This window comes from Elgaria multicarinata, chromosome 3 (genome assembly GCF_023053635.1).
Source record: "Elgaria multicarinata webbii isolate HBS135686 ecotype San Diego chromosome 3, rElgMul1.1.pri, whole genome shotgun sequence".
NCBI lineage: Eukaryota > Metazoa > Chordata > Lepidosauria > Squamata > Anguidae > Elgaria > Elgaria multicarinata.
This window is the reverse complement of record NC_086173.1, coordinates 50093934-50118896: the sequence shown is the minus strand read 5'-3', so window position 1 is coordinate 50118896 and position 24963 is coordinate 50093934. Positions and strand designations below refer to the sequence as shown.

At 41.1% G+C, this 24963-nt stretch overlaps 1 protein-coding gene across 1 annotated transcript in view; it reads left to right on the top strand.

Moving 5' to 3' along the window:
• Positions 1 to 24963, top strand: part of CACNA1G (calcium voltage-gated channel subunit alpha1 G) — a 392734-nt gene that overhangs the window by 352057 nt on the left and 15714 nt on the right. Inside the window, exons 27-34 of the mRNA XM_063120222.1 lie at positions 1183 to 1334; positions 7827 to 7936; positions 9856 to 9989; positions 11114 to 11184; positions 13171 to 13249; positions 13357 to 13478; positions 15498 to 15809; positions 20857 to 20958. Of these exons, the coding sequence (XP_062976292.1) occupies positions 1183 to 1334; positions 7827 to 7936; positions 9856 to 9989; positions 11114 to 11184; positions 13171 to 13249; positions 13357 to 13478; positions 15498 to 15809; positions 20857 to 20958 (1082 nt within the window). The remainder of the gene's footprint in view (positions 1 to 1182; positions 1335 to 7826; positions 7937 to 9855; positions 9990 to 11113; positions 11185 to 13170; positions 13250 to 13356; positions 13479 to 15497; positions 15810 to 20856; positions 20959 to 24963) is intronic.

Sequence of the window (24963 nt, the reverse complement as noted above, 5' to 3'; positions counted from 1 at the left end):
AATGCCTGTTTGAAAATTGCCCTGAATTATAGACTCAGAGTTGGCATTTCCTCATTAGAGATTAGGTGCGTAAATGAGTTTATCTGCTGGAACATTCGGGGTCTAAAGAATAAGTGTCATCCCTGATGCAGCCGAACATAGGAAACTAGCAGGGACATCTGCACTTTGGCAATCGCATATAAATGGAAGATCATTTATTTCCTAGACAGAAATTCTGACTGGGCAATCACCCACATTATTTCCTAAATTGTTTTTGTAGCACTGAGAACTTAAGGTGCCGGGGTCTTTCCACCACCACCTCAACATTCCTATGCACCTCAAAATGCTATAAATTAATATGGTTTTTTAAAAAATAGTTTGACTCATATATGTCTATTTATTCTTTTTAAGTTCCAGTATTTCTTCTTAAGACTCTATACTACTTGCCCAATCACAATCTTCTGAAAACTTCTTTTGCCTTGGTTGGAACCCTTTTATTCATTCACACTTATATATATGCTGAGCACAGGGTTCCAAGTTAGATGGGCACTGTATTGTATCTGTATAATAGAACACATATCCATAGGCATGCAAACGTTACTTGGCATACGCTTCCTCCCTCAAATTGTAATGGGAAGCCTTTAAATACAAGATTGCACTGCTCTGCTTCTCTCCTTCTAAAGCCTTTGCAGATCATCTCCAACTTGCTCCAAGACTTGATCTCTCTTCCCCAAGCTCCTTGGGGAAGCTAATGTGGGGCATATGCTCCAGTTAAGCATGCTTCAAGCCACCGTTAATATAAATCCTCTGATCATAGGTTACATACTTTCAATTTTTCTTTTCTTTTACATACATTTTAAAAAGTGTATACTTAATAATATACTTAAACAGTAACCTTTACACCAAAAATTATCTTGGAACCTGAAATGATTCCATGCTATACTCACTTTATCTCTAATCCTGAAAGCCTGGCTGTTGTGCATGTTCTATTGCAGCTGCTTAAACAGATACATGATTTTGTAGCCTTGCTGTGCATTAATGATGGTAACATATAATCTCCTTCCCCCGACCCCATCCCTTGTAAAAAGCCTTATTGTAATAAATTTGAATGCATCAACTTGGAAAGTTTGGAAACCAGTGCTAAACTGGTGGTAAGAAAGGGAGAAAATACCTGATCTGCTTCTCCACTCTTTTCCTTTTCAGAAGCGCAGTGTAAACCATACTACTCCGATTACTCTCGCTTCCGACTTCTGATTCACCAAATGTGCACCACCCATTACCTTGATTTATTCATCACAGGTGTGATTGGGCTCAACGTCATCACCATGGCCATGGAGCACTACCAGCAACCCAAGGTAGGCTGGAAAAGTATTGGTAGATAGTACAGACTGTTAGCAAACATTATCATCCCTTCAAGAAGGAGTTAGATTTGCATCTACTGACTCAGGGGCAAAATGGATGAAACAACAATAATGTTGTTGCCATACTGAAGGAGAGAACATGATGATATAGTGGATCTGTACCCACCCAGCTTTGTCTGTGAAAGCAGTCAAATAACTGTATATAACCAAGCAGTATCAATTGTACTTATTTTGAAACCCAAGAGGGATCTTTTTAAAAGGGAGTCATATTCCTCTATCTCAATATTAAATCAAGACATGAAATTATATACTTTGTCTTGGCTGAATAAATAGCATTTTAATATACACAGATACAACTATGGTTTCATTCCAAAAGATTAATTCATAATCCAGCATGGTGTATCCCCATAAGAATGAGAGACGTTCATTGGGGAGATTCTTCGTATGTGGAGGAAGGTACTTGACAGAGGTTCTTTGAGTGTGTGTTTTTACTATGATAAGATTTGGATCTGTTCCCATGAGTCATGCCGTGGAGTGGGGGAAGCCAACAGTTTAAAAGTTCAGGCATTTTCTTTGTGCAAAGGGACCTCGCAGATGTATCCCATCCTGCCTCTCCTGTTCAACCTTTTTTTTTTTTGAACCATTAAGGCCTATGTCACTGGGATAAATCCATGGGAGTTCAGACTTAGCCCATTTGACAAGGAGCTCCTTTCACTGATCCAGGAATGATTATTTATTTATTTATTTATTTATTTATTTATTTATTTATTTATTTATTGCATTTTTATACCGCCCAATAGCCGAAGCCGTTGTGATTAGCAACATATAGGCAAATATCGGATTAAAGTTGGTTATTCAGAGCAAGAGATAGATGCCCTAATCCAACAAGGGATTCTGGGATCCACATCTGGAAGTGACATCTAGATCAGGGGTAGGAAATTTGGGGTCTTCCAGCTGTTTTGGCCTACAATTCCCATCAGCTCCAGCCAGCATTGCCAATAGTGAGAGATCATGGGACCTGTAGACCAAAACATCTGGAAGACTACAATTTACCAACCCCTGATCTAGAGTATTGCAATGAGTATTATAATTTGCAACACATATCCAGGCCCCACCAAAAAGGCTGGATGCAAATGGGGATGCGAATCCCCACCCAAGGCTATTAGTAGTTTTGCAATCTATCTAATGGCATGTGACTAGAGTTAGAACCAATGAATCTTAATTTGTCAGTATCTAAATATTTTAACACATCATATAGCATCTAGAAGTAGCTTAATTTCAGCAGAGCAGGAATTTTGAAAGGCTAAAAGAGAAAGTCCCCACATGCCACGTAATGCCCTTGCTTAATAACATGCATGTGTGCATATTAAGATGTGTACATGCACAGATCAGTCTATTTCCCATCTGTATGCAAATTTTGTATGTGTTCATTCTGTGCCATTTCTGCATTAATTTGCCTTTTTTAAAAACAAAATCTGCGTAAAAGAATGCTATTTTAAAACTTTTCTTATGAAATATGCATTTCTAAACTTATCCTAAAATCTGCATTTTAATGCAGATTTTTTTATTTTATTTTTGAGCCGAGAACTGTATCATGAAAAAAAAATGATAATTATGTTCTGACTGGAGATGTGGATCAGTTCTAGGGACAGATTAAGACATGTTGAGACCCTAAACCATGACAAGAGTCAGAGGCCCCACACCATAAAAAACAAAGAGGGAAAAGTGAGCTTCGGCTATTGGGCGGTATAAAAATGTAATAAATAAATAAATAAATAAATAAATAAGTGTACAACATTATAATAGAAAGGGTAATGAAAGGGTACCACTCAGCATTAGGAGGTGCTTGTAGTTAAACAGTGTTAGATAGCCTTCTCTAAAGATGTTTATAAAATCACTAATAAAGTAAATTGATTTGAACTTCTTTTAATCTGGCTGTAGTCTGTGTTTATTGCCTCCAATAATAAATGCCGTGTTACCATGCTTCTATATAAGGCAACTCTGCTGTAAGTCAAACTAGACTTTCCACCATATTTACTCAAAGCAATTTCAATTATAATGCATCTTATATATCACCAAAATATTTAGAGTCCCCTCATATTATGAGGCCCTAAGCCATGGCTTACATGGCTTGTTCCTAAATTCAACACTGATTAGTTCATGTCAGAATTCACAAAGATCAGAAGCCATAGCTATAGGTGACTTCCCAGCAGATGTTTACTTGTGTAGTATTGCTACACCTTATCTACACCAATCTAAGTGTGTTTAACATGTTAATTCCTACAAGGAAGGGCCTTCTGTGTAGGAATTTCCTATTATGTGAAGTGATCCAGAACATCATTCATCGCAGAATTGAGATCAATTGAGATTTACACAAAGAACTTGTCCTTTCCTACTTTTATGCTACGTGACTTCTAGGTGGTGCTGTGGTATAGCGAAATTATTACACAAGTGAGGGTATGCATTTAGTTTCATTTTCCCAACTAATACTGCATCTTCCCTGCTCTGAATACCCCCACAAAAGTGCTCTTAAAATCAGAAGGGAAATTGGAAGCTCTTGTCATTGTCTGAAGAACCCATAAACAACCGTTAAGTAAGGAATGACAAATACACAATAAATGCCTCATGTAGAAAAGCTCCATGTGTTCTAGCAGAACAACTGAGCATTAACCCAAGCACTTGTCTAAGACCTTTTCTCCCTGGCAAACTAATCTCTGTGGGAGAGTCTTTCGAGAGGGATCCTTTGTTAATCTTTTTTAAAACTATATTGAATTTGAAGCTGCCTTCATAGATCACAAACAGGTTTTTATCCCGTTACTTTTAATTGCTGCCAAAATAGAATTGGCAAAGATGTGGAGATTATACTCAGGGCCCAGTCCTAAATGCTGGTTCTGTCAGCTTCAGTGTCAGAGAAAAAACACACATCAACTGAAGAAAGGATTAAAGCTGATGACCTTTGCTTATGTGAATGCTGTTCCTGTCATTTGCTAGTGGCAAGAATTCAAGGAACCCAGCAAGTTCAAGACAGTTTTTAGTTTCTTGAAGTATCATTATAGAAACCCTGAATTTCATGTTCCACTATGATATTCAGCATTGACACCATTTTGGGGGGACACTGGGGGGGGTTTTAGCCACCGTTTCTTTGCCAAGTGCCATACAGAAGGACCTTTGCAATTCTTATGAGATTTTCATGTGCACAGTGACACTTAATTGTAATAAAAGTGTTAACTATTTTATTTTTGTCCAAAGGTGACTATCATTGCAAAATGACAGTCCACTTACTTTTCATTCCTGATAATAAATGCATGCATGCATGCATACATACATACATACATAGGTTTGTTTTGTAAAAAGCACTACTAAGTTACACTGGCCACATTGAGATGTCATGCTAAACTAGCTATAGAAGCTGCACAGTGTCTGTTTGGAGTACCTTGGTTAGCAAGCAAACAAACCACACACCATGGCTTATTCTCAGGGTGGCTTATTGTGATATGCAAACTCGCCAAGAGGAAGCTTGCATGGACAGACCATCTCCTTTGCCTGTAGACATCCCTCTGTGCAGGCAGAAAAGGAGTTCTGCTTTATCCTATGGGCCTCTGGGGTGCCCTCCCAGGGACCATAGCATTGTGCCCTTATTTGCCCTTTATTGTACTAGTGATTTATATTGTAGGCTGATTTCAGAGCCCTCTAGAGCTTATTTAAGCAGAGTATAAATTTTGATGATGTTGTTGATTATGGTGGTGGTGGTGGTGGTGGTGGTGATGATGATGATGATGATGATGGTAGGGCTATGACTGGGGTTGGGGGGCATCATTTGATAAACCAGTAAGTTAGGGATTACAATGCCTGTAAAAACACATTCTGCAGATCCGCCCTAAATCAAATTCTGAAATCTTTAGCCTGTTTTAACCCCATTACTGCATTAGCTGACTGTCCAATGTATTCTGCAATCTCAAGGATTTATTATTCAGCGGGACCGAAAACCAACTACCTCTCTTTATTTCTACTGTGGTGACTTAGCATTTTGGCTAAGCAGCAGGCCCTTGGTATATTAGCATGCCAAACTCTTGTATTTAAGATCACATTCAAATTATAATAACAACCACTTACAATGAACTGTCAAATCACTTGCTTATGACAGTTAGGTGGAAATGGCTGCCAGTCTGTGTACTGTGCTTATTTTTATTCCAGACCACTTTGAAAAGGTATAAATGCAATACAAAAGGAAAGGTGAAACAGTTATTGAAGCTAGACAGTACCTGAATGACTAATGTGAATCATTTTAAAAGAAAAAAAAAAGCCAGTGGCATGAAACGCCGTGTTTAAGGTGGGAGTGCATGACCCAGGTGGCTGGTTTGTCTTGTAAATATTGTGGGAAGTTATTATATGATCCCATTCCTTCAAACTGAAATATGTTGTTAGCTGTGCTCTGAACTATGTCTGGCATTGCTGAATGGCACATTTCCTGATTATGAACCAGAGGAAACAAGTTTGCTGTTGCTTTTTACACACTCTGTTAGCTAATTCTACTCAGTAACTCTTGGTATTTATTTAAATAGTAATGGTTTCCTGTCAAACCAACACTGTGCATCCAAATAACAAGGTCCAGGGTTCCACACAGCCATCACTGTCTGAATCATAAGCCACTGTTTAAATTGGATGTGCATTGAATTGTGCACCCAAGTACAGACTTTGTCTACAACACACTGCTTAGTTTTCAGTGGAATGTGCATCCATATACTTTGCCCATAGCTTGATCAATGCGCTGGGAAGCAATAGAGTGCAGATAGTTAGCATCTGTACACAGATATGCATTTGGATGCACATCAGATTTAAGTGAATTTCCTGATCCAGTAAGTAATTGGCACACAGAAGCTTCCTTCTATACAGGGATCTCCTTAGGTGGAACCGAATGTCTTTTATCACTATACTTTATTGTACTGATGGATTCATTGCCTACCCTTGCAATGTGGCAAGACAGAGTATCAGACTGGTTGCCTTGGCAATGGCCCAGTATGAGTTCTATCCAGGTCCGGCCCTACCATTAGGCAGCGTGTGAGGCAGCTTCCTCAGGCAGCAGATGCTGGGGAGCATTGAGCCATGGCTGGAAGTTGGAGAACGGAGTTGTGTGTGGTATGTGGTTTGCCCTGCACTCAGGTACCCTCAGGTACAGTGGAGGATGCAGTCTCTTCACCATTATTGAAGTAAGATTTAAAGGTCAGTCTGGTTGGCTTGTCCCTCACCTCAAGCAGCAAAATGTCTGGGGCCGGCCCTGTCTCTATTTGTTAAGAATGAGGGCAAATGTAAGGGCTTTGTTTGCAGAACATCACCACTTAGCCAACTCTGATTGGCTATTTGGTGCCATAATGCCATCACTCTGGCTGCATGTTGGGACCACGTAGATAGCAGGAGGAATGTATTTTTAAAATGGTGGTAAAGGAACTGCAGGAAGGACGGCACACAGATGTGAAAAGGGTACACTTTAAACCACCTGAAAGTCAAAATAATGTTCACAAAGAGACCCCAATTTTAGCACAGCCCTTCTCTAATAGGGCCTGCTGGGAAAAGCATGCACATTAGGAAGAAACAGGTTGAAATGTGAGCTCTAGAAGGGCAGGATAGATTGTCTCCTTCCTAGACAAGTTGGGTCTGTTGTTATTGGATGGGAGGCATTCTACCTAAAGGAGGGGCAAAAGAAAGTTCAGAATTATTAGCTTAGGAAAGCAGAAAGTCATTATAGCAGTGAAAGATGTATTCTGAGTTATTTTCCGTTTCTTACAAATATGAAGGCAAAGAAGAGATGACATCACCTGAGGCCACTCGTTTGGTTATGGTTTTCTAGAACTGGTCTGGCTGATTGCCTTAAGGGCAGAGCCACGCCAAGTTGGAGCATCATCATCTCAGGTCTTCCTGACACATAATGAGCCCAAAGCCAGAGTAGAATCATGCAACCTGAAGCAACCTGCCAAAAGCATGGTTCCCACTGTGTTTCCATGACACACTGAGGGAGGGGGAAAACAAACTGGGCAAAAGAGCTTTTACGTCATAAAATTCTATGCACCCTGTATATTTCATATGCAGTCCTTAATGGCACCTGTGAAACACTGCATGTGCTTTTTCCTCTGGCACTCAAGGGGCAGCACAGATACATAAGGCTTCCTCTCTCAGGTGGAATGAGGTCCATCCAGATGCAGGAGCTCAGCTCTTGTCGAGCTGTGAATGGCTCCTGTTGTGTGCAGGTATCATGAAAAATGGCAGGGCTTGACTATTGCCCTTATCTCCACTCAGAATGGCAGCAACAATTCAAACTGTGATATGCTTACATTTCTACCTCCTTTTCATTCTGGCTTTTCCTCTCTCTTTTTTCTTCATTAAGGAGAGGATGGAATGGATCCTGTTGAAAACAGGAAAGCAGGTGGTTATAGGCAGCCAAATCATCCTGAAGATATTGTAATAACCTAGAAGTTGTCTCCACATTTTCAGGTTCTTGATGAAGCTCTGAAGATTTGCAATTACATCTTTACAGTCATCTTTGTCATGGAATCTGTTTTCAAACTGATTGCATTTGGGTTTCGACGATTCTTTCAAGACAGGTAATAATAAATCAGTGACACCTTGTACAGTGGGAGTGAGGGCAATTTTTATCAAAAAGTCCCAGTGTGCCTTAGTTACAGTACTTTGTGTCAGTATAAATGTGGGGATGTAGTTGCCCTAATGGAACCTTAGTCACACAGCTCTTAGTGATAATACACTCATCAGAACAAAAAATTACACTCACAGACAGCCAAAGAAAGATAATCTGGTACCTCAACCTGAAAATCTGAAAGGCGCCCACTCCCGTGATGATGATGATAATAATAATGATAATAAACTACATTATTGACATTTTGCTGCTTTTTTAATAGTATCCCAAATCTGCTTCCTACGCCAGGCCACTTCATGGTAGGATCAGCCCTGATTGTGCATGTTAGGGAGAAAATATTGTTTATCTTCTTCCTTGTATTTGTTTGGTTATAAATTACTAATTACCTTTCAGAGAATGTGGCATTAAATGGCCAAATGTAACCAAAAGATTAACATGCTTAGATCACACTGAAATTAGCCCACAGTTCCCAGCTACTCTGCTTACTTCAGGTTTAGACATCCAACACAATTAAGTGGTAGAATCCTAAGCAGTACCACTATAGGCAGCAAGTCAGGGATGCCATTTTAATACTCCCTCCATTAAGGCAGTAAAAAAACAAACACAGCAAGGAGCCACCTGCAAAATACAGCTGTACAAAACACTGCTTGGACAGTGCGGATCCATCCTAGCTTCTGCTTTGCATAGCAGGAGTAAATGACTTGCCTAGACCCCTTGTAGAAATATTATCTAGTAAGGCATGACTTGCAGAAGCTGCAGCTTCCTTGCCTTATATGTGCTCAGTGAGAGTTGGGTGAAAAAATGAAAACAGCAACATGTCCATGCCCTACTCTCCACTCCCACCTCAGCAGTACTAAACCTGGAAATCATGCAGATTTTTTCAGTTGCCACTCTCCTTCCATGGCTGTCTTGTACCTTGAGATGCCTTCCTGTCCCAAACAAGGTGCATTCTGGGCAGGAAGCAGCGGTAAAATATTCATGCCTGACATGAGGGCAGAGGGTGGGTTTGGGTCTCCAGATACTGGGCCTGTTCAGATAACACGCTAAGCCATAATGTTCAGCTCAAAATGCTTAACCACTGTGTTTTAGCATGTCACCTGAACGAGGTGATAGTTATTTATCATTGCTTCATTGAGATGTATAGGCTATGACACTAAACTATGAGCATATGAGCACCACCACTGAGAGATAGATTTCATCCTGGTTTGATATGGTTTCATTGGTGTGCCTGTACCCCACCCTGGAACAATAAGGAAATAAATGAATTCATGCACTTAACACTGTACCTCTACCTTGCCTGCTTTTTATAGCTTTCTCTTTATTAAATATCAAAAGCATGCAAAGTGAAACATCAACAAACCTCGCATAATATCCTGTTCTCGTTTTCTATTAGATCCCTCTCTTTGGTCTTTCTAGGAGACCTCCATATAATCCTAAGAACCTTGCTTCTATCCGGCCCTGTAAGAGTGACTGAGCCTCAGGGCATTTTTAAAAAAAACTTCAGAAAAATTCTCCATTAGTTCAGCAAGAGCCGTACTTGGAAATTTAGCTTGAATAAAACATTTAAAGAAAATTAAACCAACATTGGCTTTCTTTTATCATCTGGGTTGCCCTGCGCATTAATTCAATTACAGTTTTGCCCTTTCTTTTCCAGTCGGTGGTGTGTTCAGACTTGACTAAGTCTGTAATCTAATAATGAATCTTTTGTTTAATGTGTTCCATCTCAAAAACTGCTTGAGGTGGCGTGTCCATTCATGAGTGTTAGAATGACTGAAATGATTGGAATTCCTTTGTCACACAAGTGCCCCCCCGACCCCGCATGCAAATAATTTAGCAGATTTTTCCATTTGATTTTTGTGTCGCCTTCAGATGGAACCAGTTAGACCTGGCAATAGTACTCTTATCCATCATGGGGATCACGCTGGAAGAGATTGAGGTGAATGCATCACTGCCTATCAACCCCACCATTATTCGAATCATGAGGGTCCTGAGGATTGCTCGAGGTCAGTCTCCCATTGCTCCTGAGGCATTCCATCCACACAGCTTTGGGTCCCAGAGGAACTGTTAATTTCTGGCACAGTGGGGATTCCCATATGCCTTGGCTCCAATTTAAGCCTCACCTGCCTGGCTAATACTAATCTGAATGTACTTGGTCCTGCTATTATTATTATGTTGACAACACAAGCCCAACTTACTTATTTACTTAGTCCATTTATATCCCACCTTTCCTCCAACAAGCTCAAGGTCACATGCATGGTTCTCCTCCCACCCAACCCCATTTTATCCTCATAACAACCTTGTAGGGCAGCTTGGGCTGAGAGTGTGGCTGGCTCAAAGTCACCCAGTGAGATTTGAACCTCCGTCTCCGCAGTCCTTGACTGATACCTTTATGTTTACACAGAAGTAGGTTTCTGTCACTGTTGTTAGCAGGCATTGCATATAGTGAAAGACTGGAATTGTTTGGTCCTCAAACATTCTAGATGAACCTCTGCCATCTATATTCCCAACTGAGGGAGTTATCGGCAATGTTATCTGCTCCAAGCAACAAAGTATTAAAGGGTTTGTATAGAAACACTGGAGCTGGTGGCATGGGGTTATAAAGTCCTTAGCTCTGAAGGTCATGAGTTCACTCCCTAAGTGAATCCTGGGTTTAGAATCAAAGACTAAAGATTTTATTTCTTCCCACTTCTTGCTACCACTGAAATCAGTGGGGATACATTTGTTTTCTTAAGTCTTTAGCTTGAAGCTGAATTCTCATATCTGTAGATCAGATAGATTTCTGACCTTTCCAAACCAGTTTACTTTACTCAGTAGCAGCACTCCCTGCCAGGAGAAAAGGTCACACTTGTGTTCCTGGCAGAGTGTCAGCAGCACCCAATTTAGTGAGTGAAAGAGATGGGGTTTCATTTTTGATGCCCCTGGGCGGGCGACGATGTTCACGAGATTCTAACTTCTGACATCCTGGCAGCAATGGAACGCTCCATAGAACATGGCCTTGCATTTGCAGTTCCAGCGGGGGCTGCTTGCCCTGACCCTTGGGGGACCAGATGGTTCTTTTGAAATTTACATGTCCTTCTCACCCACCAGTACTGTGGCAATGATGCAATGAACATTTCATTCTCTGCAGTGTTAAAATTGCTGAAGATGGCTGTAGGGATGAGAGCTCTGCTGGACACAGTCATGCAAGCACTGCCTCAGGTAACCTTTGCGTCTTAAGTTTCCGTCCGTTTTTTCATTGCCTTGAAAAGCCTGTGAGTCATTTGCATTTTCCCCTTTTCTTTTTTTTTTACTTAGAACTATCTTTACTGTGGGTTAAGTGAGAATTCTAATATTTCTCTTCTAACGTTTGGGTAACTGCACAGATCAGATCAGAATTCATTTGTTGCAGTTATTCATATTTTGGATTCAATTTGGTTTGTCCCTTGCTCAGCCTCATTGTCCATTTGCTGCTCGTCATATGTTTGCAGTAAACATATGCTTCCTCCACTTGAGTTAAAAAAATAAAAAGCTAAATGTATGTATTCAGTGTCAAGTACATTGTTATCTTTCTGGCTCCAGGTTAAGACTTTCCTTTTCTCCCAGGCATTCAACAGCATATGCTGAGTTTTAACTAATTCCAATAGCTTTGGCCTGGCTGAGTATTTAAAATTTGTTTTAAATGTTAACAGTTTTTTATGTTTTTAAATTTTGTATATTGATTTTTAATGTTCAGTCTTTTTAATCCAATCTTGGTAATCTTTGTAAAGCACCCAGAGAACTTCGGCTATTGGGCAGAATATAAATGATGATGATGATGATGATGATGATGATGATGATGATGATGATGATGATAATAATAATAATAATTGCATACACCCCCCAAAACAAGCCAAATACCATAATGCAGTGAGCAAAACAACAATGACAGGAGGTTTTTTTCATAGGATTGTAAAACAGCTGGGATTGTGTAAAGTCAGAAATAATCCACCCCAACCATTGAAGAAGGAAATTAACACAAAACACTCAGCATTGTTGCTCATTTTTTAATCATTTTAAAAGCAGTGAAACAAGAGAAAAGCCTGTGCTAATGAAGTAGAAGGGGTGGTAGGGAGGATAAACAAATTATTACGTTTGTCCATCCATGAGCAAGGGGCATTGTGGGACAGTTAGTGCCAGATTAATGAGGAACCAACTTCCCAAGAAAAGACACCAAAGTGGAAAGCTGCTTGATACTGGTCACGTGATACAGTGTGGACTAGGCAAGCCATTTCCTGTATTTCCAAGTACAAATTACACAAATAACCCAGATGGTTATCCTAATTGTGGAACAGAACAAAATGGTGTAATGAAAGTGTGAAGGTCTTGGTAGCCGACTGCTTTTTTCTGGAATATAAGTTAAAGATCCTCTAAAATGAGGGGCGGTCCAACAGCCCAGAAGCACTAGTTCATTTGTACCAGCAGGATTTCTTAGGAAAGTCAGTGCCGTATTCTTGGTATATTTGCATAACGTCATAATCCGTACTACTGTGTTTGCATAAGAAGCAGTGTGAAATGCATTGTCCTAACGCTGCCGTTCTTGGGTTAGAAGAATGCTGCTTGCAGGGCAGAACTCCCAAGCGCTCTTCTTCAGCCCTGCCCCACCATCTTCTGCAGAGCGTCCCCCAGTTCTCTGGAGCAGAATTGAAGGGCATATGGTGGATTGCAGGCAAAAAGGAGACGATGTGGACATTCCATCCCGCAAGTGGTATCCTTCCACTGGTGGACCATTGATGCTGGTTCCAAACTCTTAATAGGATTTGAATGCATATGTTGAGCTTATAAAGTTTAAACCTTTTTTTTTTTTTTTTTACTGAAAAAAACCACCCGATAGAACGGGCAGGCCTTATTTCCATTTAAAACAGATTTGCTTGTTCAGCCAGGTAATTGGCAACAGTAAAAACTTTCAAAGCAACTTCAACCTGCACTTGTATTTCTCTGCCACCTACGTTAGGACTGTCTAGGATAGCAGCCTTTACATATTTTCACTGGCATAGTAAATCTTGGAATTGGACTACTAGTAGTAGGACTTGATAAAACTAATGAAGAAAAAGAGACAGGTAGCATATCCAATGGGAACTAATGTGATATGGCCTTCATTAGGAGTGTTACCTGAGAGTCATGCACCAATGAGGGTTTTAATTTCCTCCATTTCTTTTCTCTTTACAGGTGGGGAATCTAGGTCTTCTCTTCATGTTGTTGTTTTTCATATTTGCAGCTCTTGGAGTGGAGCTGTTTGGAGACCTTGGTAAGTTCTCTGTTCCATCTGTTGCATTAATTGGTTGAGACAGAATAATGTAGGCATTGATAAAGAAACTATGGCTAAATCATCTTTATTTTTGGTCCATTGTACAGAATGTGATGACACTCATCCATGTGAGGGATTAGGGCGGCATGCAACTTTTCGCAACTTTGGGATGGCCTTCCTTACACTTTTCCGTGTGTCCACGGGAGACAACTGGAATGGGATAATGAAGGTAAAATCTTCATCAGAAGAAGTGTTGAATAGAAGTGTTGAATAGAATAGAAGACAGACATTTTCATATTTGAGAAGCTGATGATAGGATGTACTGAATATTTCCCTGTTTTGATTCTTGAGCAAAAATTAGCAATGGCATGTGTATGTATTTACAAATTGCTTGCATTTTTCAATCCTGCTTAATATCAAAATTACCTCTACCTACTTCTGTCTAGGGCTTTTCTCCTCCTTCTTGCATTACTCAGGACGATCCTAGCCAATCAGGGATCACATTGTGATCATGACATCATCTAAGCAGTCATATCTGACATTACCAAGAGCAAAATCAGAGCAAGGGTAATGCTTCCTGAATTAGGTAAACTCTTTCAAAGCACTGTCAATGACTGAAAATGGTCAAAGTCAGGGGATGTGCTTTTTTGCTAAAGGCCCATCTACAGTACATGGAGATTATTTCTGGGGCAATTCTGTTTCAATCCAGATGTTAATGAAATTGGGCTTGCTCCTCCCATGGCAAATGTAAGCAGTAAAGCAGAATGTACATTTAAAAAAAGAAATACCGATTTCTCGGGCAAACAGCTCCTGAAGCCACATTAGTTGGGGGTGGAGTGGGTGGAGTCTCACAAGTAGAACTGAAAGTCATCAACTGTGTAGGTGTGGGGCAGAGAATAAGCAGAGGCTTGTTCCCGCCCCTCTTTTCGCTCCCTTGCTGACTGAAGTTCAATGGAGGATAACAAATTACTTCTGAGTAAATGTGTTTAGCCAATACCTCTCCTCATGATCACCTTTTCTTGGCAGGAATAATGGTCATTTAGGAGTGATCAGCTTTTTAAATCGTTACAGTCTGTCATACCTTCACTCTTCTGTAAGAGCAAAGATTTAAAAGGGCTCTCTGCCCTTTTCTCCACGCACATGCTCGGTGAAGTGCAATGGAAAAGAATGAGTTACTTCCAAGTAGGCATGTTTAGCCAACACCTCTCCTTATGTCCACCCTTTCTCAGCAGGAAGAAGGGTCACTTGGGGCTCATCAGCTTTTAAACTCATTAAACTTATGTGCACATTCGCCGGTCCAGAGATTTAAAAAAGAGCAGACAAAAGGAATTCTTCTAACCCTTCTCTTTGCACGCAGCCAGTAAAGTGCAATTGAAGACCAGGAGTTACTTATGAGTTGACATATTTAGCCCACTCCTCTCCTCGTGTCCACCCTTTCATGACACAACTTTCCCTTCCACCAATCAGCACTGCTCCCCCAGACCCCCATCAAAGACTGGTGTGGTCACATAGCCTCCTAAAAGCACTGAAGTCACTCCAATGGGAAAATCTGTCCCAAAACGAGTTTGCAAAAAACTAAGTTTTACAGCATGAAAAGCCATGCTTGCTATGGAGAGGGATATGCATCATATGCCACAATCATCTGGGAGGCGCAGTAGAATTGGAGTAATTGTCCCATGTAGCTGGGACCTAGGTCTTTGTAGAGACCTCTAGGCACACACCAGAGCACACTAATAGTTTCACTGGTGTGTGCCAGCACCTAAAATCTGCTGCAAAGGTTGCAACCAACATAGAATGGATCAAGCCCATCCTGTTGGAGACATGGGTCATCATGTCTAGATCAACACAGCCTGCAGCCATTGTAAAGGCTCTGAATTCTCTACAGTTCCCATGATGCTCTACAGTTCCAAATGTATTGTGCTTGTGAATGAGTTAGTAAGTAAGCAGCTTTTGCAAAGGCCGTGTCTTGCACAGGCTAATAGGGAGTTCAAGGAAGGCTTAATGTGACAGAACAAGTCTACCAGGCATAGGTGAGAAGGTGCCAAAACCTCCACAGAAAAATTGTGGAGGGATGGAGGAAATTGGTCTGCAGAAATTCTTCAGTGGGCTTTGCCCACTCCTACAAAAACCATTTGGACTTGGAGCTAGAAACAGATTAGTTGAAAGTGCAAATTTAAGAGGAAAGGTGCCTGAAGTTCTCTCATAAGCCACAACCATTTCCACCTACCTTCCCTCTGTTCCCTCCCAGGACACATTGCGAGACTGCGATGAGGAATCCACCTGTTACAACACTGTCATCTCGCCTATCTACTTCGTCTCTTTTGTGCTGACAGCCCAGTTCGTCTTGGTGAATGTGGTGATTGCTGTACTGATGAAGCATCTGGAGGAGAGTAACAAGGAAGCTAAAGAGGAAGCGGAGCTGGAGCTGGAGCTGGAAATGGAAATGAAGACAATAACCCCGGGTCAGCACCCGCCGTCTGACCCTTTCACATGGGCAGGCACTAATGCAGGAGAAAGGCCTGAGAGTCCCGGAGGATATACCAATCCCATGCAAATCAAGGTGGATTCTCAGCTTTCATTGGTTCACCCTATGGTGAGAATCCCTGGTGGTGGGTGAAATGGGGAGAGGCCTTTACATTTCTCAGATAGCATATGCACAAATTCCATAAACAAAGACTTGAGTGTACTGTTATAATAAGGGAGCTGTATTCCTTTTTCCTCTACAAAATTCATGGGATAAAAATTCTCATGCAACAATTGCAGGCCAACAAATCAGGTGTTCACACAGGATTGACGCCCACTAAAAATATAAAATGAGGCTTTAGTTTCTCAGACACATCCCGTTCATTGTTGTCTGTACGTGAGAGAAAATATACAGGGAGGCTGATTCTCTTTTCTTGGACCACCTCTGCTGTGATTTCCACGCTCCTCCAATGAGCATGTATAGATTTGACAGCACGTGTTGGTGCATAAAGGATTCGAAGCAAATGACTGCATGAGATACCTGTTTATTTTCCAAACTGGATGACTGGTATATGTATAGCGCATTTATTCAGACATGTGCCAGATATAACAGGGCATCTTGTACTTTGAGTCCTCCAGAACAAAAGGAAGTTTAATTTCTCCCATAGATGTTCATTTGAGTTCAGCACCAGTGGCCAAAGATTTGGAAACATCCATGCCCTTCCCCTTCAATATCAGATAATTAATTCATTTCACAGGGAGACTCAGTTCACTGTAAAGTGCTCAAATGACAGCCATTGCACTTTTGTTGTTGTTAGGTATCTTTTCAATTACAAAATGACATTGCCATCAGGGATGTGTAGCCAACTGCAGCACCCAAGCAGGTGAAGACTAGGGGGGGAATTTGGCACTTTTATTAGCTACGTGAGTTTTTAGAAGTTATAAATGTTAGCTATTTATTCTTTTCACCACAATTGTAAAAGTGTCTCCTATATTTTCTTTCATTCTTTAAATGTTTGCTCTTCTGCCAAAATAATTTTTTAAAAAAGACCTGCCAAAATAATTTAAAAAGAAAAACACGATTGCTAGAAGCAAACACCTTTGCTAGAAAGGGGTTTGCAAATTATTCCTTGAACCCCTTGTGCAAGTGATATTTTGATTGTCCATAATTCTTTCCCACCACCAGCACCCATTTTTCTTTCAATGAAAACTTGTTTCTTTGAATACATGATGAAAGAGGAATACAGCTCCCATAATGCAATCCTGTAGAGTAATGTGATTGGCATGCTTCATTGCTTGCATGCTCCATAAAATATATGCACTGTGTTCATTAAGTTATGACCATAAGAGTTCATGTCATCATACACATTGGCTCTTGCCTGCATAGAAACTACTGCTTTTAAGTTATCAGGCATCATATTGCTTTAGAAGCTTTATGCTATGTATCGGTATTCAGCTGTAAGCACTTGAGCCAACATTTCTGATGTTGGGAGCCTGACATTTGGAAATCAGGGTAAAATTTTATAAATCTTCTAGGCCTTCTGAATTCTGCTTGCAGAACTATATCAAGCACTATAGATCTAAAGCTGCAATCCTAAACCCATTTATTAGGGAATAAGTCCCATTGGATTCAGTATAAGCATGCATTGGATTGGGTCGTACATTGTTTCTCTCGCCTCAAATTTAATAACTATCATGGAAAGTCAAAGGAAACTGGGGCAGGAGCTACACTACTACTTTAAAGCGCTTTGTAACAGTTTTCACAACTATTGGGCCCCAGGACACACTCCATATACCATTATCAAAACTGTTATAAAGCACTTTAAATCAGTAGTGTAGATCTGGCCTAAGTGATGGCCAGATATCACTTAAACCAGAGTATTTGGATTTCAACTGGGTTAGACCTGTTGAAATGGACAGGTCAGTATTGCAGCATAAGACTCTGGCATTGAAAGACTTACATAAAGTCCTGAGTGTTGTAAGTGCTTTCAGGGTGGGACTGTATTGAAACTGCTTGTGGAAATTATTTCCCACCAAATGAATTCTGAGAGGGATAAATATAATATCTTTAGGCTGATTCCAGACATTACATCTAGTTCAAAAGCAGTGGCAAATCACCCTGTGATGCTCGTTGTTTAGATTTCTTTTTATTCCAGTGGCAACTAGGGTGACCATATGGAAAGGAGGGCACAGATCCTGGATCTTTAACAGTTGTATTGAAAGGGGAATTTCAGCAAGCGTCATTTGTATGCATGCAGCACCTGGTGAAATTTCCTCTTCATCACAACAGTTAAAGCTGCAGGAGCTATACTAGAGTGACCAGGTCCAAAAGAGGGCAGGGCTCCTGCAGGTTTAACTGTTGTGATGAAGAGAGAATTTCACCAGGTGCTGCATGCATACAAATGACGCCTGCTGAAATTCCCTTGTCTAAACAACTGTTAAAGATACAGAAGCCCTGTCCTCCTTTTCATTTGGTCACTTTGGTGGCAACCAAAGAAGTTACAGCAGCATTGCAATGGTGCTGCTATTATAGAGCAGGAGTGGGGATATTGTGGCCCTCTAAATGTTGTTGAATTCCATCTCCCATCAGCCCCAGCCAGCATGGCCAGTGGTCAGGGGTGATGGGAGTTGTGGTTCAACAGCATATGGAGGGCCACTGGTTCCCCACCACTGCTATAGACCTATCTTGGTCTACAACAAAGCAAGGTTAATCCTCAGTCTGGAAAGCAGACTTAAGTGCACTTCTGCATAGATGCTCTGCCTCTGAGGAGCTGGTGCAGTCTACCCAAAAATCCCAAGTCACACAGAGCCCATGAACAGCCCATCCTGCCTTAATGGTGTTGCATTGGTGCCACTTTTCCCCTAAGTCCCACGGTTTCACTCCTATAGGGTTGCATCAGGTAATCCCTACACCAAGGAGGCAGCACAGAGTTTCCGGCAGTCATCCAAATACTGGAGTTGCCGGCCGCCCTCTTCCAGGCTTCCGGCAATCAATCGCCAGACATCATCCTCCCAGAATGCCCTACAAATTGGCCACAGTCAGATGGCAGAAGAGCGGGGGTGACCTCACTCCCACTGAAAAAGTCAGGTTAAGTCACTGACTTTTTAACAGCACAGCTTTGCAGAAAAGCCCCACAGTGGCTGTGAATATGTGGCTGCATCATATAACTGATGCAGCACCGATTTGCAGCCATCACGGGGCTTTGAGCATGTATAGACAGCCCCCCCCCCCCTGGTTTTCCACCTGTCTACACAGCAGTTAGGGGAAATGGTTGGCTCTACACCGGCTGTGCAGTATGCACAAGGAGAAAGCAGTGATGTTCCAAAACAAACACCTCACATCATATCATTTCTTTATTTAAAAGTGCAATGTCGTACTTTGCAGTTTGTACACCAATGTGTAGATCTGAAGAGTATTGATCTGCCCATGTGGATGCCCGTGAGTCATAATGGTTCCAAGCATTTTTTCTCTCCTCTTAGAATTAGTCATCCAGTTTAAGTATAGTTCCGAGGGCCAATACCTGTAGCAGCATATTCAGCCATTCCTACTGTAGTGTAGCATGATTAAGTAGGAAGGGGCTGTGTTCTCCCTTACTAGAACAAGGGAAACAAATATGTGACCCTCCAGATGTTTTTGGACTGCAATTCCCATCAGACCTAGCTAGCATAGCCAGTGGCAAGAGATGCTTGGAGTTGCAGTCCAAGAACATCTGGAGGACAACACATTCCCTACCCATTCTAGAGAATCCCTCTCCTTCGAGAACCAGGCTATTCAGACACTGGTTGCTGACATTAAAAGCTCCTTCCGCATGCCAAGCTGATTTATCTTGTTTCTCTCAGTGTCCCTGCCATCCAGCAATGTACCATGCAAGAACAGTGGCACTCAGGGCTGATTTACATAGCAACATTTTTGGTGGGAGGTTCCATCCCTGGTGGCTTTTGTTTGGGAATTCCTGCCATTGGCCCAGTGCATTACTCAAAATGCATTGGAATGATCAGATGGGGTGGGACACCTTGCAAAGGGATCTTGTGAATCAGCTTTCAGTGCTAAAAGAGGAGACAATAGAGATTCTTACCCAACTCCAAAATCTTGGGGTGTAGTTTAGACTTCCAAACCAGCTTGGTTGTCATTTCCCCATGTCTAGATCCTATACTGTTCCAATAACTTCTGAAAGCCAGAATCAGGTCGGTATTGCTCACATCTGTGTTTGTGATCTGGTGCAGGGTGACTGATTCACTGGCAGCATGTGATCTACCTGCCCTCTGTCATTCCAGCCTTCAAAGTTACTTAAGCAGCATAGGTTCCTGGCTTGGGAAATAACATTGCATTGTCAGCATAGGAAGCAGGCAAGAATCATCCAATGTTGGGAGTGCGAAGAGGAAGCTAAGTATACCAGCACCAGCAGACAACTGGTGGCTGAAAGCCACTATGTTAAGGCACATTCTGTGCTTTTGAAAATTTAATCTTACACCATTCTGTAGACTATAGAGAGTAAATCACAGCGGCCTGATTTTCAGAGAGTCTAAGCTCTTGAGTCACAAGACACTGCGTGTCATCCAGTACCTTTGAATGTCATGCTATTCCCATGCGCAGCTCCAGCATCGCCAATGCGTGGATTTTTCGGGCTTAATCCTGGGCTTCCATCCCCACCTGGCTTTGAAATTGTGCATATTGTTTAGTTCTGCTGCAGTTGTTCCCTGTCATGTCAAGTATGATGGCCCTGCAAAGTAGGTGTATTTTTGCCAATTACTCAATAGCTATTAGTAGCCACTCTGGATGAATGTAATGTGTCCCACCAGCTTTAAAGCACCACTGTGTTTAGTTTTGGTCTAGTGTGTACTAATGTCTGAGAAAGGTTCTGACCATGGTATTACTGCACTGTTCTTTTTCCCCTCTCTGTCTCCGTCTTCCCTTCCTGGCCATTTCAACAACTGCTGTTCTGTCTGAAAACATTTTTTCTTTTTCTGTCTCTCTTCTCCCCTCTTCTGTCTCTTACACATTCTCTCTCTCTCTCTCTCTCTCCCTTTCTATTCTTCTTTCTCCCTACCCTTCTCTCTCTTTGGCCTGGCTTATCCTTCTGCATGCTATATGGCACTCCTCCTAGGAAAGACACTTGTTTGATACCATATCACTGCTGATCCAGGAATCTCTGGAAGGAGAGTTGAAGCTGATGGACAACTTGTCAGGCTCTGTATGCCATCATTATGCCCTTCCAACTACTGACAATTACAACTCTGAGAAACAGGTTAATATTACTAATTTCCTGCAAAGTTTCTATCTAAATATGGATTGAAACCTTTCTTACAAAAACACACAGAGAGGGTTTCTCTTACTTGATTTAAAGTAGGTTTATCTAAGACTAAAGTGTCTTAAGGGCGCAATCTTATGTGTGTTTAGACAGAAATAAATCCTACAACTTATGGCTGTCTTGGGAATGCTGGGAGTTCCAGGACTTATTTCTGTCTAAAAATGCATAGCTCTGATCCCTAAGGGTTCAATCCTATTCACACTTACCTGTGAGTAAATCCCATTGAGTTCAGTGGGGCTTACTTCTGAGTAGACATGTCTTGGATTGCACTGTAACCATGGGACAGCAAATGCATTTCTTTTTGTTTAAGTTGAGATGGGTATTATTTACTGTCCAGTCCTATGCATGTTCAACTAGAAGATTTACTGAATTCAACAGGACATACTCCAAAATCTGTATGCATAGGACTGCAACCATAACTAGGTTCATGTTAGGACAAGTATTTAGTGCCCTGAGGTTGCAATCTTATGTACACTGACCTGGAAGTAAACCCCACTAATACAGTGGAATGTATTTCTGAGCAAACACACATAGGGTTGCCATGTACATTTTATATACGAGAGTGCCTTTAAGACAGTGTAGAGATGAGTTGTTCCATTTATCTGCATGGAAGCCTATGTTGAAGTTTGTGGGCTATATAAGGATGTCAAGAATTAAATATTGACCTGGTCATTACCAGATTTGTTTGTGCATGAAGATCGTTGTCACATTGTTTAGTATATTCCTTGTGTTAAAACAAGTGATGTAATTTAAAATCTAGGACAATTCCAAAGTTATCAGGGTACCTAATTATGATTAGTTCCATGTGAAATTTGAAGGTATGTTTGTTCAAATTTAATGCCCAATTGAGCCAAAATGTTCTAATCTATAAGATTTTTAATATCACATTAAAAGAGCATACCGATTAACAGCAATCCTGTGCCTGTCCAAGGAACACTTCAAATGTTTAAGCTCTGCCAGCAGATGCCCAGCAGGCCAGGAGGAGCAACAGCAGTTATCTTCTCTGGCATCCTTTCTGTTGCTTTGACACTAGACACACTTTTGGCAGCTGGGAGGCTTTAGGATCCTGTGGATCCTCAGCATCTCCCCACCCCACCCCCTCTTGTGCATGCTCACTCAAGGTCAGGACTCCAACCTCGGGAGAGAAAGCTAGTGCAATGCTTTCCATGGCGGTGGCAGGAGTGGGAGGGGCAAGGGGAAATCCCTGTTCAGGTTCTCCCAGCCGGCCAGCCAGCCTGATGTTGTAGCAGTGTCTACAGCCTTGGATGGGGAATTCCACCATATCCTGTGGTCCCTGGGACATTCTCCCAGGTACCCTAGGTTCACTCCCTAAGATGGTATATTAAAATTTTGATTTGAAAAATAGATCCATACTACCTTCAGGTATCTTCATGCCAATTTAAAAGTGATGCTTGCTGGACCCACAAAACACATCTCACCTTGCAGGGTTCCATGGGGCCGGCATGCTTGTTCTAATAGATGGATCACTGCAGCACGCCCTTGTTTCAGTATTTCCTATACACAAAATGACTGTTCATTGCTCCTCTTCACCTTAATGCAGAAGTACAAGTTGTTCAAAACAAAGCATAAATAATGAGCTTCAGTTCCTTCCTCAATATGTCTTTTTTATATTTTGATGACATTTGGTTAATTTTCCTTCTAAACTACACGTACCTGTGCCCCCACAATGGCTTTAACATGAAAGGAGCAGAAGAAGGAGAGACCTCCTTCTGGAATTTGCAATTGGCTTCCCTTTTGAAGCCTAATGGCATCAGGTTATCCAGAATTCTCACACTACTAATAGTGAAAGAAGGGTTTCCAGAAGACACCCATATTGTGATTATCACCCACATTTCCACATTACCAGCAATCAATCATGAAGCATCAATAAAACCTAGTGGCTGAAGTGGTCAATCTGGAAAGGGAGGTTGCAGCTGCTCACAATTAACATAACATAAGGTGGACAGGAAGTCACTACACCACCCAGTAGGTTATCATGTTGTCTGAACGCAATGCGTTTTCCACAGTATGTATTGTATTAAATTATAGATATAAAGTATCTGCTACAAGTGACAGTTTTACAGTTCATTAAAGTTGTTTTTTTTACTCAGTCAGTCAATTAATCCAGGCTTCCAAGGTGTAACATACCTATAATACCTGAATAATGATGACTCCTGTCCAAAATAGCAAGTCTTAATGCTGGGCTAGAAGTCTTGTTTTCAAGAGGGACCTGAGATTATGATGGGCACCTTCTTCCATGGACAAAAGTGAGGTGTATAAATGTTGTGGTGAGAGGAGGTGTGTCCCGTTGTACATGTCCAGCCCAATTTCCTATGCTGTTCTCAATTAGTCTCCTGACAACCAAGCTTACAGTTGTCACTGGCAAGAAGAAGAAACATGGATACATTTTAAAACACAGCAAATAGTGCAGACTAAAATCCTTACTGCTTCCCCACTTATAAGCTATCGATGTGGTGTTTACCATGGGAACCTTTTCTTATTAACACTCAGGCTAAGCACATCTATTAGGAAATAAGTCTTATTGAACTCCATAAGACTTTCTTCCAAGATTGTGCTGTATGGTCTCATTTTGCTTTCAGCAAGCTAGCCTCCACTCTTGTCAGTCACCCCCATTCCTGAAGAGATGTGAAAATGTAGTGAAAACCAGAATATTCTCAGCTCTGTCTGTGTGTAAGAAGATCCATATATGGCAAGACACATGGATCTTCTCTCCAAGATAGAGGCGTGCATTTTGGTTCTCACATTATGCCTGTGTCATTAAAGTAAGAAGCATCCTTAAACTACTTCAAGCAGTAATTTGCAATCATCGCCTCATTTTTACGAAGTTGTAGCATGGGTTTGGTGATATTCATGCTTGTTTATGGCAAACAGAGCTTCCTTCTCAGGGTGGTAGTTCAAGGTTGTTGGCATAGCATTCATTTCCCACTCTTAGGTCCATTCACAACCAAAGACAGAATTGATAAGATACCCTGAATCTTTATTTCTCAAGCAATGCTATTATTATTACTAGAAAAATTATTTCGGAGTAATAGGAAATCATTGGACATTGTGTTACATAAATCAATTGTGTTCCAAATCAAAATGTTTAGTATTGCTTGCATTCAGAAAACAGCTAGATTCATGGATGATTATTTCAGTATCCAATTTCCTGACTCAAATGAGGGTCGTTGAGTCATTAGTAGCTTTCAGTAGCCCTCTTTGAGATTCTCTATGAAATCCATTCATTGCTGGGCTAGATACAACAAGCCCTGCTCTCCATGCTGTATTCTGAAAGATTCATTGGACACAGCTAGCTTGAGCACTTAAAATATAAGCACTAATTCTTTGGCATAAAAATTTAACTTCTGATGTAAAGGAGAAATTGGAGGGCATGGAATAGGCATAGGCCTTGCAGTAATACTATTTGTTTGAGTCAGTTTTATGGCACTGTAAATGTTTCCTACAAAAAAGGAAACCCCAATGTTCTTGTGGAGAAGCTCATTAGAATCCACAAATAAGATGCCAAGATTTGGGAAGATTACTTGGAAATTCGGCTGTCCACATTAAGACCAATAAACGTTGCCTGAGCAGGTGATAGAGCAGAATCGTGACATGGTCTTTGCAACAGAGTCTAAAATGGTGTATAAAATATAATACAAAACAAAAATTGTCATTCATATGTTATATGGACCCTTTCAGGTCTTAAAAGTGATTTATTTGGAGAAAATGTTGATTGCTCATGATAGGTTCCATTTTTTAAAAAAAAATGTTAATAACAGCTGGACCCTAAATCTATTCAGTATAGTAGAAAAATTGGACTTAATATCCTTGAGTTTTCATATCCTCAAATCTTCTGAAGCCATGTACAAGAAGGGTGAACCCATTTACGTTGGATTCATCGGGATTGAAGAGCCACTTTATTTCTAGCGCAGTCTAGAACCA